The following is a 17,404-nucleotide window of genomic DNA, read 5'->3' as shown; positions in this document are numbered from 1 at the left end:
AGCACGCTTAATTAAGGAGTTTCTTAAATGAAATTCTAACTATTACACCGAAAGATGCCTCGATGTTTAGATTCTCTTTACTTAAGGAGTTTCATAATCTCCTCCATTTAAGTAACTGATATTATCGTCAATATATTTATCTCAGAATCATCCACCAGATATATAAGATTATTGAGGTGGACCCTATAAGTTCAAGTGGTGACTCTCGCCACGTAGCACTTTGTCCCATACAAGGTTTAAGAGGTAGCTCCCACGGTGTAGTACTTTATCTTGTATGGAGCTTAGTTCCCATCTTTCGACTGGTATATTACTCTAATACCATTTGTAATACCCCGAATTCTTAACTATTATTTTTAGCTTTGACCTAAAAGCTTCACGAGAGATATTTTAAAGCATGAGAGATATAATGCATGACATTACTTATTCGTTTTTGTTGCATAACATTGCCGCTTATTTTCTTATTTTAGCTTATTTTTGGTTTAGACAAATATTCATTTTTTGCATATTCTCATAGTACATTTTTCAATTTGTATTCGCACTCACATTCAGCATAGATGGCATGGTCCTATCGTGCTAGCAGGTTTAGGGCAACTTTCTTTTGATTTGAGAAATAGTCAATAGCTTATTATATCAATATGTGAAATAAAATTTTATTTTTTCGCTATTCATCTTTATTAATTTTTATGTCAATATAAAATTAATATATATTTTATGGCAATATAAGAAGTCACGATTAATAATAATTTTGATTTAAAATTTTAGAATCAAATATCATAAATAAATAAATAAATAAATATATAATTTCGAGCCATAATTATATGTTAATTATTATTATAAATATCTCAAAGTCATTCGTTTGATTCTTTCCAAATTTAATTCCAGCATATAGTTAATTCAATTTCCACATTTTTATATTTTTAATTTTTTATTGCTACTCTCTGCCCTATGATAACTCGGCCGCCGAAGATGTACGTTCTTGATCTTTCCGCATTAGAGAGTTGCATCTGGCAAATGCATGTGATCGTTCGTGTAGCGGCCGTCCGCACTTTTGGCCGCGGATCCGATATAATCGAAAATAATGCGATAAATCTCCCGATAATATTTCCCTTTTTTTCCCTGCATATTTGTATTATTATTAGTTCCCATTTCCTCTTCACCTTCTCGATCTCCGCTATTTTACATCCCTTCTCACGATTTCCCCAACTTGTAGCGCCGATCCAATTTTAATCTGAGTGAAGGAAGATCTCAGTTCGATCTCTCTTCTACGTGCCTACTCCTGCCTCTAGGGTCGGGGTTTCTCCGGCGTCGGTTGGATTCGCCCTTCTTAGCCGAAATTAGGGATTGAAGTTGTTGGAGTTGGAATCGGTTCGGAATCCTTTTTCTGTTTGATGCGGGATTTTTGATCGATCTCATGTGCAGGACTTGCTGCTTCGTGGGATTTCGAATCGATTAAAATAAGAAAACTATGCCAACGTGGTGATTTAGACGTCCAAGTACACCATACTCTCTGAACATTCCGAACATTTTGAATCTCCATGCTTCGAATGGTTGAATGATAAGATAGGTCCTCAGTACGCTCACTGCTTGGTTGCAGTAAGTGGGTCGGTTTATGGTTCTATGAACGGAGCTTGCTTGGTTTCTTGGCTTCTATGAGGTTTTGCGGTGAAGGGAGGCACTGGGGTAAGGGATGGTTGTTCGAGTCGAAAGACCAGCTTTTTGATAGCAGAAGGAAATCTATTTTTACAGCGGCTGGACAGCGATAGTTGTAGAGATAGAATTACGGGAACCAGTCAGTCTTGGTGGTCATATTGGTAAAATTTTTGCAGATGTTTGCTTCAGGGACAAGTTCTCCGTCGGAAGCGAGTGCGGTTGCCGGAGAGGTTTTGATTCCGAAAACTTTTGTGTGGCGTTATGGGGGGAGCAGGGTCATGGTGACTGGCACTTTTACTAGGTCGAGTAATGTTTCTCTTATGCCATGTAATATATCATTTTCTTTCCTGTTTTGTTTTCTTCCTGGGAAACTTTTCTCTTATGCCATGTAATATATCATTTTCTTTCCGGTTTTGTTTTCTTCCTGGGAAACTTTTACTTTCTTTCTTTTCTAATTAGGGTTGCGACGTTAGACATCGATTGACTCCTTTTTAGGTTGTACATTTGGTATTCTTTTTAAAACAGTTTAGAAATGATCTTTAAGTTACTTTGCATTCTTTCACTTGCTCTTTCAAATGTTGCATGCTTCAACGTTTCTCATGAAGGGAGAGTAATGCAGTTTGGATGTCTCTAGCTCAAAAGGCACATACTAAAAATCAATTATTAGCAGGAGGCGCCAACTTGCCTAGAGTGTATGTGCTGTTAGCCTGTTACACAAACCTCTAACACTCAAATTAGCAGTAATTCTGATTCTCTGAACTATCTAGTCTGACTGAACTAAGTACGGGGTTCCTAAGAACTCGGGTGTTGCCCTCATTTGGCATTGAAGGCCTTGAAAACTTTTACAGTGTGCTTAGGGGCAACCAAAAACAAGGGATATCGGCTAGTAGACCTACACCTTGACGTGTGTCCGGTAAAGCTGCTTCTTGCAGGCAAGTAGTTTGGAATGCCGCCAATTTGTGATTGTCAATGCCTCCTCCGTATCTCATTCTTATGCTCAGTGAATACCAAATCTCTTAAGAGCCTTTAGCTCTAGATGCTTCTAACTCTTTGAATGCTAAATTTGAGAATGAATGTATTTTTTTGACATGGCTTTTTAGTCATAACTAGGGACACTTTTGGCTCTTGATGTAGTTGGTGGCGGATCTAATGATCCTAGTGGTGTCATGATAGTTTTGAAGATTGTTTGATGGAATCTCTTGGACATTTTGGAGGTCTTCAATGTACTCTTCTTATCAAACAATTATGCAGGATGCTTATGTATCCCAAAAGAGTGAATGTAAAATTGGAGGAGGTTGAAGAGGGGGTTATGTTGATAAGAATGATAAGTTATATTGAGGAATCACTCGCTTTAACCCAAAGGGAGACACACACACCAAATGAAGGGAATCCTCTTACTTTCTCACTCTTAAGCTCTTGCTCCCTCCAAAATCCTTTTATATCCAATCTTTTTGCAACTTGAACATGAATGTTTGGCTGTCACAACCATCATAGATGAGGTGTCTGGCGCTCTTGAAGGCGGCCCATTACATTGAGCTCTCTTGTTGACTCTAATTTATCAAGGGTATTGGTTACCTCATTCTTCAAAATTGCATAAAAAAGAACTATATATGTTTAAGATTTTTTTTGATATTTGATCATCCATACTTTAATGTTCTTGCTTTAAGATATTTACTAGTATGGTAGTATTTATTTGGGAATCAAACACTTGGGTGGTTATTTGGATGCACTTTGGATTTGGCAAATCTTGCTTTAGTGAGTTTTGTAGACCCAGGTTTCATAAATATTGGAGTTGTTAAATACTTAGAAGTATTTGGATGGTCAAAATGAAAGGAGGATGGTGTAATGATTGAAAACTAGATCTGATGGTAGAAGTACCAAAAATATGGGATGGATGTTGGTGCTGGAAGCATGAGATGCTCATTTCTTTTCTTATAAAAAAATAATCAATACGAGTTTTACTATATCTATTATTATGAGTGATGAGATGCTTATCTCTTTTCTTAAATAAGATGTTAACAATTATAAAATCATACAACAACAACAACAACAACAACATCAAGCCTTTATCCCACTACGTGGGGTCGGCTACATGAATCCTTTTTCTCCATTGTGTCCTATTAAAAGTCAAATTCTCGTTTAAATCTAATAAAGAAAGGTCATTCCTAATATTTTCTAACCAAGTCTTTTTAGGTCTACCCCTACCTTTCTTAACATAAGTCAAATCTAATATCTCTACTCTCCTAACCGGGTCATCGAAAGGCCACATCATATGCTAAAAAAATCAAATATGGTCCTACTTCCTTAATTATCTACTCTAAACCTATTAACTATCATAAATGTTTTTAAAATCTTCTACATCTCTACCAACACGTTTATTTAAATTTCTTCCAATAAAAATTATTTTTTCAAGAGGTATCATTGTATTGATTATTCTAAGTTATTCCAAAATTAGAATTTTGAACACATATCCAAATTTACTTGATGATCATATGCAATTATAATATTAATAATCTTAGCATTAACAATAATTTTAAAACTATAATTCTATCTCCTATTCTATTAATTTATATAATATTATCTATGAAATGCTTATCTAAAATCATACATATTATATTTCTAGTACGAATCCTACTATAATACTATAATTTAAACCTAAAACTAGCAATCTCCTTAGTCTTCTCTCCATCCCATTTAGTTTTCTGAATGCATAGAATATTTATCTTTTCATGATTAATATCTATTAATTCCATTAATTTTCCCGTAAGGGAACCTATAATTCATGTTCCTATCATAATTATAATTTTATGAACTTGCTTCTTTGCCTACATTCATCCGTGATGTGGGAACCTTTGCCCACATCAGTCCTTGGGAAACATGAGAGTGTGAGGTGAAGACGCCTCACCAAATTTATAATGGAAGTGGATAATGGAGTAAAGCCTTGAATACATTGCTAGTCATGATCATATAATATACTCATATTCCATGTGGTACCATCGACAAATAACGTGCATGAAGGTACCATCCATGAAAATATTGGTGGATGAAGGGTAGTATTGTAAGGATAAATCTGGGCCATGGTTGAAAATATCTTGTTGACCTTAGCTTAAGCAAAAGGACATGGAGTATTTGGGAGAAAGGATAACATCTTTGTGATCATGGAACAAAGATTTGCAACCATGGGAAAACATTCATGCTTCATTCAGGATTGAAATAAGATATAAAATATTATTTCATGGGTAACTCAATAAAGTTCTTATATAAGAGAGAGTCACCTAGCCCTATCTTCTAAGAAAATGCCAAAGCATTTTACTTGATTCAAAGCCAATCTATTTTTTTTCTTACATGAGTATTCTTCCTTTTTTAGGCTTCATTACATTATTTTACGGAATAAATTTTTTAAAATAATTAAAATGGTGGTTGACAATGTAAGGAGGTAGTTTGAAATTGCTTCGCCTCATTTGTGGACCCACCTCTTGTTTTAATCCATAATATCATTCTTTTTGAACTTTGACTGCATTTGCTTGCATAAGGTGCCACCTATATTGTAGGACAGAGATATGGAGCTTTGGCCGAAGTTTGTATGGAGGTGTCATTCCAAGAGTGAGGGAAGGTGAACATTTGTTGGAAGAGAGATAAAATATGATGTGAATCAAAGTAGGAATTGCAATTAGAAATTAAAATGAAGATTATTCAAAGCTTTGTCATAACAAATTAATTACCAACAAAGGTAAAGGATTAAATCGTTCAAAGTAGTTAACTTGCTTAGGCGAAGATGTGCTTTGAGTTAACCAAACCAATCTTATCATTCAAAGATAAAGGACACGCTTAAATGCTCATAACAAAAGGGAGATGGCTAGGGGATGTTGGTTGGGTCGTGAGCTAGAGAAGAACAAGAGAAAAATCTGAATTTGAATTTCAGATTTTTGTCTTGGGTTGGAGGGAGATTAATTGCTATGAAACCTCCCAAAATTTGAATTAGGATGGGCGGTTATTATGGGAGAATTAAGAGGGGGATTAATGGTTGCTTATGTGGCAAGTAGAGAGAGAAAAGGTGAGGAGAAAGGGCCGGCCAAACAAGGAGGAGGGGGAAATTTTGTTTAAGTAGTGGGGCCCATGGGATTAATTAAAACCTAATTTGAATTTCAGGTTTTAATTAATTAAAGGAATTCAAAATTTGAAAACAAAAACTGCTGAGATTTCATTTAATCTCTCCCTAAATTAAGGCATTAATTTAGGAAGGATTAATGAGAGAATTAATGCCAAAAAGATTTGAATTTCTCCTGGGTGAGGTGGCGGGATTGCCTGGACAGAGGAGGGGGTGAGACGGGCTGCAGGTTCGGTAGGCAGGAGGGATCGGGCGGCTGGCACAGCGGGGAGGCAGGAAGGCAAGTGAGGGAATTCGGCGGAACAAAGGAGGGAAATTCGGGATTTTGGCTGTAGGGAGGAATCGGGTGTATGGAAGGATTGGTTGGGAAGAGAAAAACAGTGAACTTACAAGGAAGAACCAAGAGCTCGCCGGAGCGGGCTGTTGGGTATTGCGGTCGGAGCCTCACCTAGGCCTCCTCTCTCTTTTCTCTCAAGCTCTCAAGCAAGAAGACAAAAAGGAATTTCAGAAATTTTCATTAATCAATCATCATCTCATACAATAAGAGGAGATCTCCTTATAAAGGTCTCCAAGCATGAAAAAGATTCACATGCCCCTTGGGCTACAATAAACACTACGCCTACATAAGGGCGAAATCGTCACTAGTACATGAAATAAAAGATACACAAAATAAAATAACATAAAATGACATGATAACATCAAAAATATAAACTCCCGATCGTGGCCGTCGATCTACGATTCTTCCGCCGATAAACCTGCCTAAAATGTCTGTCGATGACCTCATCAAAATACTTTTTTTTTTTAACTTTAAATTTGGAGATGTCAGCCATGCTTGAAAATGCATTCCATTTGCACAACATTTTGGTGCTACTTTGATGAAGTCAATAACATTATTCTTTTTATATAATTCAAGCTTTTGGGAAGCATTTAAAATCTTCTATTGTTTGATAAAGCTTAGAGAACAATGACAAATAATGGATTTTTTGTTCATAGATTATGATGCTTGAATTGTAGACTTATTATATACTAACAAATCTGCATTAAAATATTAGTGAGACCGAACAAATTTTCATTACTGAATGCTAGTTGTCTAAGGGCAATGGATCTCCGATGAAAATAAAAATTTTCAGCTTGGGTTTTCGGTTGTGATAGGAGGAGGATGAGTGTTATTTGTGAGGTGAGGGACAAGCACTGGAGATGGCACATGTGAAAAAAAGAAGGAAAATGGGAAGTGTCCTGCACACAGGATCTACTTAGTCCCATGGGTCTTGTTTGGAGCGATAATTCCCAAATTGACTTTTATGTTGGATTCAGCTAATTCTTTTAAATCTGGACTTTGCTTTAAGGTGGGCTTTAGGAGACCCGTATTGCTGGTTTGCAGAATTTGATCGAAATGTTGGTTCAATCCTTTTAAGGGCTTACAAAACAACTCATTAGTAATAGGATGATTTTTACAAACTAATACTAAGCTTCATTCATTAAAATTAATTTTTGTCTGATGCACTAATGTATTCAGAACACGTTATTATAACCTTTCAAGAGCGCCCATTTTGCATTTTCTTAGATAACTATGATATGTCACTTTTTATATGCATCCAGCTGATTCCTTTCTGTTGACGGTCATCCTCAGGTGGACTGATCATGTGCCAATGTCTCCTGTGGAGGGTTGTCCCACTCTATTTCAGGCTACTTGTCGCCTGGCACCTGGCATGAATGAGGTAGATCTATGGTGCCACTAGTAAAGTTGACTTTACTAAATTCATATTACAGTTGTATTTTCTATTTAAGTATTCATTATGTAAAATCTGCTTTCAAGAGCAGCAATTTTCATTTATCTCCTCCCACACCTTCCCTACTTTTTTACCTAAAATACAGAGATGTATTTTGATATGGCAACAGGCTTTGCCGTTGTCCTTGATCATGTTATTTAATTCACTTCTATATAATGGCTTCATCACATGGTTATATGTTGGTGCATGCATTTATGTATTGATGCTCGTATATTCATTTAATTATTCATGTAGAATGCTGGTCCAAAGCCCATATGCATATCATGTGAAGTTCTATGTACATGCAAAAATTCTATTGTTCATGGATGATGCATGCATTTGTGTGTGCATATAATTTAAGTATCCTATTCATGTACGTTTTCTTTTCTCATCTTTAGTTTCTCCTTTATTTGTTTCATGAATGATGCAGTATAAATTCTATGTTGATGGGGAATGGCGACATGATGAGCACGAACCTTCTGTGTCAGGGAGCTATGGGATAGTAAACATTGTTTTTGTTACTCGGGAACCTGATTCCTTAACTGCACCCTTAAGCCCAGGGACTCCTGGAAGTGGAATAAACATGGAAGTGGATCACGAAACCTTCCAGCATATGGTGAGCTTAAAATCAGTTTTGCAAGCATGTTGCCATATGTTACTGTAGGATGCATACAAAACTTGCTTGATCCAGGTTCGCATTATATTTCGTATAAACATAACCGGAAGTTATGTTGACATCATTATGCTTTTGCTATCATATCCTGCTTCCTGTGATATACATGATATGCAATTTTCTCTATTAATTTAACTGGGTAATTCATCTCTCTTTTTTTTCTTCCTTAAGATCTTATAGCTTTCTTATGATACAATTTTTATGTATGGATTGCATTGCATATATTTGTTTAGGCATGCAGTTGCACTTTCCTTCATCCAAGTCCAATATCTTTATTTTTGATGCCCCATTCGAGATTAAATGCTTGTACTATTAATAAATATTGTTTTATGATTTCTTGTGGCAAAGCGGGTTTGAACTTGATATGCAGTATACTGCTTTAGCAAGAGCACAATATTTTTCATCGATTACTCACATAGATTATATCCTTTAATCAGGATTGACCTCAATGCCTCTCAAAGCTTTTAGCGTGTAGCAATTGCTTGTTATCTCATGATATATACGTTTTTTTCTTTGTTGCTTGCATTTATTTGGCAATCTCTTTGAAAGCATTGTTAATTCTTGATGCCAGTTGCACCTTTTTGTTCTTTAGTTGGGAGGCCAAAAAAGAAGTTAGGCCCCAAGAAGTGAGATTGAACTAATGAGGGCATCAGATCATGGAAAGTATATCAGAGATGTGGACGACGATCGACAGACACGATCACACCGATCTATTTTTGATTATTATCGTATTAGTTTTATGTTTTATGAGTTTTCTTATTTTCTTCCGTTTATTCCCTTGCTTAAAGGGTTTAGTCGTATATGTGCCCTAGGGGCAAGTATGTCTTTTGCTTTCATTCATTATGTTTTGTTATATATAAGCCACTTATATCTTTTTGGAGGTTAATGAAGAATTACTATTGAAATTTCTGCATGGTGTTCTTGAGAGAGCTTGAGAGAAAGTTAGGGAGAAGGAGCCTAGGAGAGGCCAAGTGCAATACCCAACAAACACCTTGGTGAGCTCTTGGTTTTCTTAATTTTCCTCTTCATTCCTTCCTCCTTTCCTTCCCACCGCCGGCAAAACCCTCCCCATGCCACCACCTAGCCGCCGGCCCGAGCCACTCGCCGCCCCTCTTCCCTTGGATCACCCCACCACTCCACCGCCGACCCTCCTCCAACAAATTATGATGTAATAAAAAAGTAAGCAAAAAATTTAGGAGACCCCTAATTTTTTTTGCTAAAAAAACATTACCTTACTAGGATAAAGAAAATACACGAAATAGAAAAAATACAACTTCACTTTTATATTATAATAGGACTTACAAACTTTGACACTTACAAACGACTCAAACAAGACACCTAAAGTTGCATTCATCCATTGAGAGAAGAAAGATATAAGTGAGGTGGATTCTTGCGGATAGAAGAAGAGGTTAGAATCCAAGACGAAACATAGGAGAAGCTCGCATGCATTCCCAAGAAGAAGAGAAGAGAGAAATGGAACAAGCTCGCAAGCTTTTCCAACAAAAAACCCTCAGGTTTTCTATTCCAAAAATCACATTATAACACACTTATTTTATTCCAAAACATCTACTATTTATAGACCAAAAGAGAGGAACCAAATAGCCATAATACCTCCAACTAAACCACTTAGATTTAGGAAAATGAAAGACCAAAAGCCACAACACAGCAGCCTCCATTCAGCACAGGAAACAAAGAAGAGAAAGCCACGGGAAACCAAGCTGGCAGCCACGGGAAACCCAACCATCAAGGGAACCGAGGAGCCAGCACAAAGAACAAAGGGGCAAGGCACGGGAAAACCATCCAACACAGGAAACAAAGGGGCAAGGAACGGGAAAACCAGCCAACACAGGAAACAAAGGGGCAAGGCACGGGAAAACCAGCCAGCACAGGAAACCGAGAAGACAAAGGGGAAGAGAAGAGGCAAGTCCACTCCAAATGAATCCAAGAAATAAAAGCATACCTTTTTGAATTAATGAGCTAAAATCACAACTTAAGCATTTATGAGGTAGAACCAAGTAGATCCCAAAAATTAGCTCCAAATCAAAGTAAACAAGGCCCAAACTGAGAGCACCAGCAGCCCAAGGTTGAACCCCCCCCCTCCCTTTGCATGCATCAAATTCCAACCCGCCGGCCTTCCCATCTCTTTTCCCTTGAATCCCATGTTAACTTCCCCATTAATACCTTCCATATTTGCCCCCTTGTGTTTTAGGAAAGGATTTGAAATCAAATTCAAAATGATATGAATTTCAAATGCTTTCTAATTAAGCCTATGTCCTTGAAGGAAATCGTCATCAATCACCCCAAACCTGAGATTAATTCTCAGATTTAGTCATTAATCACAATTCATTGCTTGGTCCTTATTCATTGAATTTGGACATAATTCCCCCCCTCTCTCTAGGCCGGCCCACCCCTCCCTCTTTCTCATTATTTCCTTCCATTTATGATTCCCAATCAAATCCCTAAATCAATTCCAATTAGAATTCAAATTAGGCCTGACTTTATCTATTCATTTCTAATTAAACCCATTAATTAGGTAAGCCATCATTTTCCCTCCAGCGGATCAATCTCCAATTTGATTTGGGATTAATTTAATTTACCACCTAGGCAAGTAAAGCAATCCTAAATTATTCCTGCTGTTGTCACTAATTCTTCTACTTTATTTCCTGCGTTTCCTACATCTAGGGATCCGGAAGCCTGAAATTTTTTGCTATTCAGGCTTCTGGACCGATCTTGCATGCTGCCCAGAGATCCCCATCCTTACGAGTTGCTGTCCAAAACTTCTAAGAACCAAAACCTGCTGTTTAGACCTCACAAGTTGCTCTTCAAGACCCATAGGACTCAAAACCTGCCGCTCAAACTTCCTTGGGGTGCTGACCGGAGACTTTGGCTTGCTATTTAGGGCATTCCAACAAAATATTGTGCAGTCCAACCAACTAGAAAAGATCAGGTTGCTGTCCAGCAACATTCAGGAGGTGCATGTCGTCTTCCCATTGGATAAAACTCATCCGCCAACTCTTGTTCCTTCCTAGTCTATTGCTCAATTGTGGTTATTTCTTGATTCATGAAGATCATGCTACTTTTCTCCTCTAAGAAACTTAGTGAAATAGAGAGTTGAGTGAGTGGATTCTCATAGTGATTAAGCTCATTGTTAATATAGGGATATCTTGTTGAAAACCACTCTGTATGCTTTGTTTTGGAACTATTGATTGTTTGAGATCTTAACTTCATGTGTAGCTTAGCCTAAACTGAACTCACGCCACTTTTGTTTCATGTCGTTGTTTAAATTACTTAAAGTTAGTTCTTAATATTGTTTTCAACAAAGAACGCTTGCAAACTCTTTAATAAACATCGTTGCTTTATTTATTTTTACATCATGTGGTATCAGAGCATCGTAGGCATGCATTATCTGCTTTAGAATTAACCTTAGGAGTTTACTTTAATTATTCGTTAGTTGTTTGCATACATAACATTGCATATTTATTTTATTTCCGCTGACTTGCTTGCTGTCCTAGAAATTTCTGCATATATTTAGAGGTTGTTAGGCTAGTTTCTCAACAAACTAAGTGCTGACTTTAACCCAAAAACCATCCAAACTACCTAGACTACTTAGGACATTAGCATAGTTTGCTGTCCAATTAATTCCTGCACATTTTAGTGATGTTTAGGTAAGTTTAACTTAGTGTCTAGGCGCTGCCCCTTACCTATTTATCTCCCTAAGTAACCCGTAGTGTCTCCCGATGGACCCGGAACAACTTAGCAGGACTTTAGACTTGTTGGTAGGTCAAATGGGCGCCATTAGTTAACAACTCAAGGAGAATCAAGCGGATTTAGCTGACCTCCGTCGTCAAACAACTAACCGATTCGATAACCTAGAGCGAGATAGGACTCACCCACCCCTTTACACACCCTCAAGACCCCCTTACATGTATGGGGATGACACTTTCCAAGATGAGGGTCCCCCACCTCGTGCCCCTTATCGTAATGTCCACTATGGTCATGAATCCAACCTCGACCCCGATATTCCCTTGATGGAAAACATCAAAGTTGACGCTCCCACCTTCGATGGAACTTTGGATCCTCAACTGTTTTTAGATTGGATTAAGGGAATGTATAGCTTCTTTAAATGGTACAACATCTCTGAAGCTAGAAAAGTTAGGTTTGCCGAGATGAAACTCGTTGGTAGGGCTAGTTAATTCTGGTCAAACTTAGAAAGCCTCAGGGAATCCCGCAACGAGTATCCCATTATTGATTGGGCTTTTATGAAGCGTGAACTTAAACAGAAGTATCTACCTCCTTATTTCCTTAGACTCCTTGATAGGTGGAATAGACTCACCCAAGGTAGTAAACCAGTCAAGGATTACATTGCATCCTTCGACGATTATTTAATTCGTTGCAGGGGAAACCTCTTCTACCCCCTCACAAATACTATCCATGTTCCGTACTGGATTGTGCGAGGACCTGCGCAATGAACTGTTTGCTCGTAACGTCACCACTCTAGAGAACGCATATAGCTTAGTGTTAGATCGAGAGGCCCATTCCCAACACCCTAGTAGGCATCAAGACTCGAGACCAGCCTATCGACCCTCCAGTGGCCCGGCCCACTCCACTCCCCGGCCGACCCTCGGAAACCAAAACCGACCTCCTCCTGGTCCACCTACACCCCGACCTGATGTTAGGAACAAACCACCCATCTCAGATACCCCTAGATCCAACCCTGGAACTAAGTGTTATAAATGCCAGGGGTATGGGCACATTGCTTCTCTGTGTTCCATTCCATATTAAGTCACAATTATCGAAGAGGTCACTGAAGAAGAGTATGAGTCTGAGGTTGATCAAATCCACCAAGTTGAAGATGACGGTGAATTCTTTGAGGAGTATGACGACACTGCTGTCGTCCACTGTATTCAAAAGCTTGACCCCTCTCCCATCTGCGTGGTGAGATGTGCGCTGTCCCAACCCATTTCCACTGATGATTGTTCGTAGAACCACAATCTTCCACTGATGTAGAACTAAATGAAGCAACGATGTTTATTAAAGAGTTTGCACACGTTCTTTGTTGAAAACAATACTAAGAATTAACTTTAAGTGATTTAAACGACGACATGAAACAAAAGTGGGATAATTTCAGTTTAGACCAAGCTACACACATGAAGTTAAGATCTCAAACAATCAATAGTTCCATAACAAAGCATACGGATTGTTTTTCAACAAGATATCCCTGTATTAACAATGAGTTTAATCACTATGAGAATCCACTCACTCAACTCTCTTTTTCACTAAGTTTCTTAGCGGAGAAATAGCATGATCTTCATGAATCAAGAAATTACCACAATTGAGCACTATACTAGGAAGAACAGGAGTTGGCAGATGAGTTTTACCCAATGGGAAGATGACATGCACCTTCTGAATGCTGCTGGATAGCAACCTGCTCTTTTCAGGTTGGTTGGACAGCACAATATTTTGTTGGAATGCCCTGTGATTCAGAAGAATGCGGGGTGCTGGACTCGAATGGGAGGTAAACCTCTGTCCTTGCTTTGGTAGGGGTAGTGGCTGCCTTTAGCTGACCAAAATGGTGGTGTTGGCTGGTGAAAAGGGAGTGGACAGCAGCTGTTCTTTGTGTTCGGGTGCATGGAAAGGTTGGCAGCAAGTTGGAAGAGGTAATTAAAAAAAAAGTAAGTCTTGGTTGGGGGTAATGCCTCCCTTGGCTGCTGCGGGAGAAGTAATTGCAGAAGAAATAAATTAATTCCAAGGGGAGATGAAGGATAAAGTTGGGTATTGGGTTGGGGAAAAGTTGTATTAATTACAAGGATTGTAATTAATAAACAAAAGCTGGAAAGTTTAGTGAGGTGGCAACTTTGGGAATAGAAAAGGTTGGTGCTTTATTGGGGGTGAAAAAAGGTAGTGACTTTTCCTATTATCTTTGGGAGATGAAGGGTTTTTAGCAGGGAGTATGATTGGGTGGCTGTTGAGTCCCCAAAAGATGTCTTTTGGGCTTCCAAAGTGTGGAGTGGGTGCACGGTAGGATGATGGGAAGTGTTAGGAGGGTTCTAGGATGAATGGTGGCTGGAATTTGGGGATTGTTGGCCGTTGTAGAGCAACCAGAAGACAACAAACAGTGCTTGAACTGTTCGGTTAGCAGTTGGTTGGCTGATTGGCGGCAGGACAATGATGGATTGGAGTAGGGAAGTGGAAAACTGCAATGAAGAATCTACTGGTTCGAGGGAGAAGCTGGAAAACAAGATTAGAGGAGGAAGAAGAGTGAAAAAACGATAACCCAAGAGCACACCGGCTGTTGGGGTGTTACGTGGCCTTCATCACCAAAGGACTTTACCTTCATCCAACCCACTAAGGAATGGAGGAAAACTCACAAACAACTCGCATAGAGCAAGAAAACCAGAATTTTTCTTTTTATATATCAATCATCCCCTTCCAAAAAGATACAAGTGGCTTATATATAGCCAAACATAATGAATGAAAACAAAAGACATACTTGCCCCTAGGGCACACATACGACTAAACCCTTTAAGCAAGGGTATAAACGGAAGAAAATAATAAAACTCATAAAATATAAAACTAATACAATAATTATAAAAAATAGATCTGTGTGATCGTGGCCATCGATAGTCATCCACGTCTTTGATATACTTTCCATGATCTGATGTCCTTATCATCCATACCTACACTAAGCTTAAGGATAAGAATTGTAAGGTCATAGTGGATAGCGGTAGTTGCATCAATGCTGTCTCATCCAGCATGGTGTCCAAGCTCAGCCTGTTGGTTATCCCTCACCCCAATCCATATAAGGTAGCTTGGGTCAACTCCACTGCCTTAAAGGTGAAGGAACGCAGCCTCATACCCATCTCCTTTGCTGACTATAAGGAGAACGTGTGATGTGATATTCTGTTTATGGATGTTGGACAAGTCATCTTAGGGCGCGCCAGGCTCTTTGACAATGTTGTTCACATCTATGGGCGTTCAAACACTTGCGTGTTTGAATATGCGGGTAAGAAGATCAAGCTTCTGCCATCGCAGCTCCAGGTCAAAGAAGACCCCAAACCCAACCTCGTTATGCCAAAGAAGGGACTGAATCTTGTAACTGCCAAGGTTCTGGATTCTGATATTGCCCAAGGCGCACCTCTGTATGCCTTGGTTGGTCCTGAGACTCCCACTGAGTCTAATGAACCTATTCCTCAAGAGGTCCGACCCATATTGGCTAACTTTGTTGATGTCTTCCTTGATGATCTCCCTGATTAATTACCTCCACTTAGAAACATCCAGCATGCCATTGTCCTTGTCCCTGGAGCCTCCCTTCCCAACCTTCCCCACTATCGCATGAACCCCACGGAGCATGCCGAGCTCAAGAAACAAGTAGACGAGCTCCTACAACGGGGTTTTATTAAGGAGAGCCTTAGTCCTTGCGCTGTACCAACCCTCTTAACTCCAAAGAAGGATGGTACATGGCGAATGTGTGTTGATAGCCGCGCTATCAACAAGATAACCGTTAAATATCATTTTCCTATTCCAAGACTTGATGATATGCTCGATATGATGACGGGAGCCATTATGTTTTCCAAAATAGATCTTAAGAATGAGTACCATCAGATCCGGATTCGATCCGGTGATGAGTGGAAGACTGCCTTCAAAACCAAGTATGGTCTCTACGAATGGATGGTCATGCCTTTCGAGTTGACCCCGAGTACTTTAATGAGAATAATGATTCGTGCTGCGCCCTTTTATGGATAAGTTTGTTGTTTACTTTGACGACATTCTTATCTATAGCCAATCTGTTAGCCAACACTTATACCACTTAACACAAGTCTGTGATGTCCTAAGGAAAGAGCAACTATATGCAAATCCTAAGAAGTGTACTTTCCTTGTTGATCGTGTCATCTTTTTGGGTTTTATCGTGTCGGCCCTAGGGGTTTCTACAGACCCCAAAAAGGTAAATCCCATTGTTGAGTGGCCGATTCCTCATAACATCTGGAAAGTCCACAATTTCCATGGATTGGCTACCTTCTATAGGAGATTTATTAGGAACTTCAGTACCATCGTATCCCCTATTACTGACTGCTTAAAGAAGGGTGATTTCCACTGGACCCTAGCTGCCACCAAAGCTTTTGAGGAAATCAAGAAGAGGATGGTAGAAGCCCCAGTGATGAGACTTCCCGACTTCTCCAAAGTCTTCAAAGTAACCTATGATGCTTCGGGAGTTGGAATTGAAGGAGTCCTGTCCCAGGAAGGCCATCCCGTTGCCTATTTTAGCAAAAAGTTAAATGACATTCGGCAACGCTACTCCACATACGATAAAGAATTGTACGCCGTGATTCAATCCCTTCGTTATTGGCGATACTACTTGCCCCGCAAGAGTTCGTTATCTTCTCGGATCACGAGGCTTTAAGATATATGAACTCCCAAAAGAAGTTAAACGCACGTCATAGTTGTTGGGTAGAGAAGCCGTGGAGTATCGTTTCTTTTGTCCTAGTCCAAAGAGGGATGTTGGTAGAATGGTCAGCAGGTGTCTTCACACGTGCCAGCTAGCCAAACAACGCAAACAAATCACTGGTCTTTACACACCCTTACCTGTTCCCCGCTGTTCATGGCAGGATGTTAGCATGAATTTCGTTCTAGGTCTACCTAAAACCTCTCGAAAAAATGATGTCATATGTGTAGTAGTCGATCACTTCTCAAAAATGACACATATCCTGCCTTACTCTAAGACATCTGATGTCTCTCACATCGCCAAATTATACTTCAATGAGATCGTTAGACTTCATGGCCTACCAAAAACTATTGTTTCTGATAGAGATGTCACGTTCACAAGTTATTTATGGAAAACTCTCTGGATGAAGATAGGCATTAAGTTACAATTCTCCATTGCTTTCCACCTGCAAACCGATGGCCAAACGGAAGCTGTCAATAGGAGTTTAGGCAATTTGTTAAGAGCACTGATAGGTGAACACGTTAAGAATTGGGATTCCAAGCTCCCTACTGCCGAATTTGCCTATAATAATATAGTTAACCGCACCATTGGTCTAAGCCTTGCTGAAATTATTTATGGGTACAAACCTAGACAACCATTAGATCTTATAACCATGAGTTCCAAATATAGGATTTCTGAGTCTGCATCCTCATTTGCATCGCATTTGCATGAACTGCATAAGGAAATTGCACGCCGAATTGAACAAAGCAATATTAATTATAAAC

General features: G+C 39.0%; 1 protein-coding gene across 3 annotated transcripts in view; it reads left to right on the top strand.

The window, feature by feature from the left end:
* The first annotated feature begins 1,099 nt into the window (after positions 1-1,099).
* The window catches only part of LOC110109470 (sucrose nonfermenting 4-like protein), a 38,986-nt gene continuing 22,681 nt past the window's right edge, over positions 1,100-17,404 (top strand). For 2 of the 3 annotated variants that reach the window (XM_020840545.2, XM_028701172.1), the window contains exons 1-3: positions 1,100-1,951; positions 7,389-7,476; positions 7,958-8,143. In XM_020840545.2, coding sequence (XP_020696204.1) covers positions 1,827-1,951; positions 7,389-7,476; positions 7,958-8,143 — 399 coding nt within the window. In that variant the 5' untranslated portion in view covers positions 1,100-1,826. Of the gene's footprint in view, positions 1,978-7,388; positions 7,477-7,957; positions 8,144-17,404 lie in introns of all 3 variants that reach the window. The other variant, XM_028701171.1, reaches the window with a different exon arrangement.

Source organism: Dendrobium catenatum, unplaced genomic scaffold (assembly GCF_001605985.2).
Source record: "Dendrobium catenatum unplaced genomic scaffold, ASM160598v2 fragScaff_scaffold_1644, whole genome shotgun sequence".
NCBI classification, from domain to species: domain Eukaryota; kingdom Viridiplantae; phylum Streptophyta; class Magnoliopsida; order Asparagales; family Orchidaceae; genus Dendrobium; species Dendrobium catenatum.
Note: the sequence above shows the minus strand (reverse complement) of the source record. Positions and strands in the feature narration are given on the sequence as shown.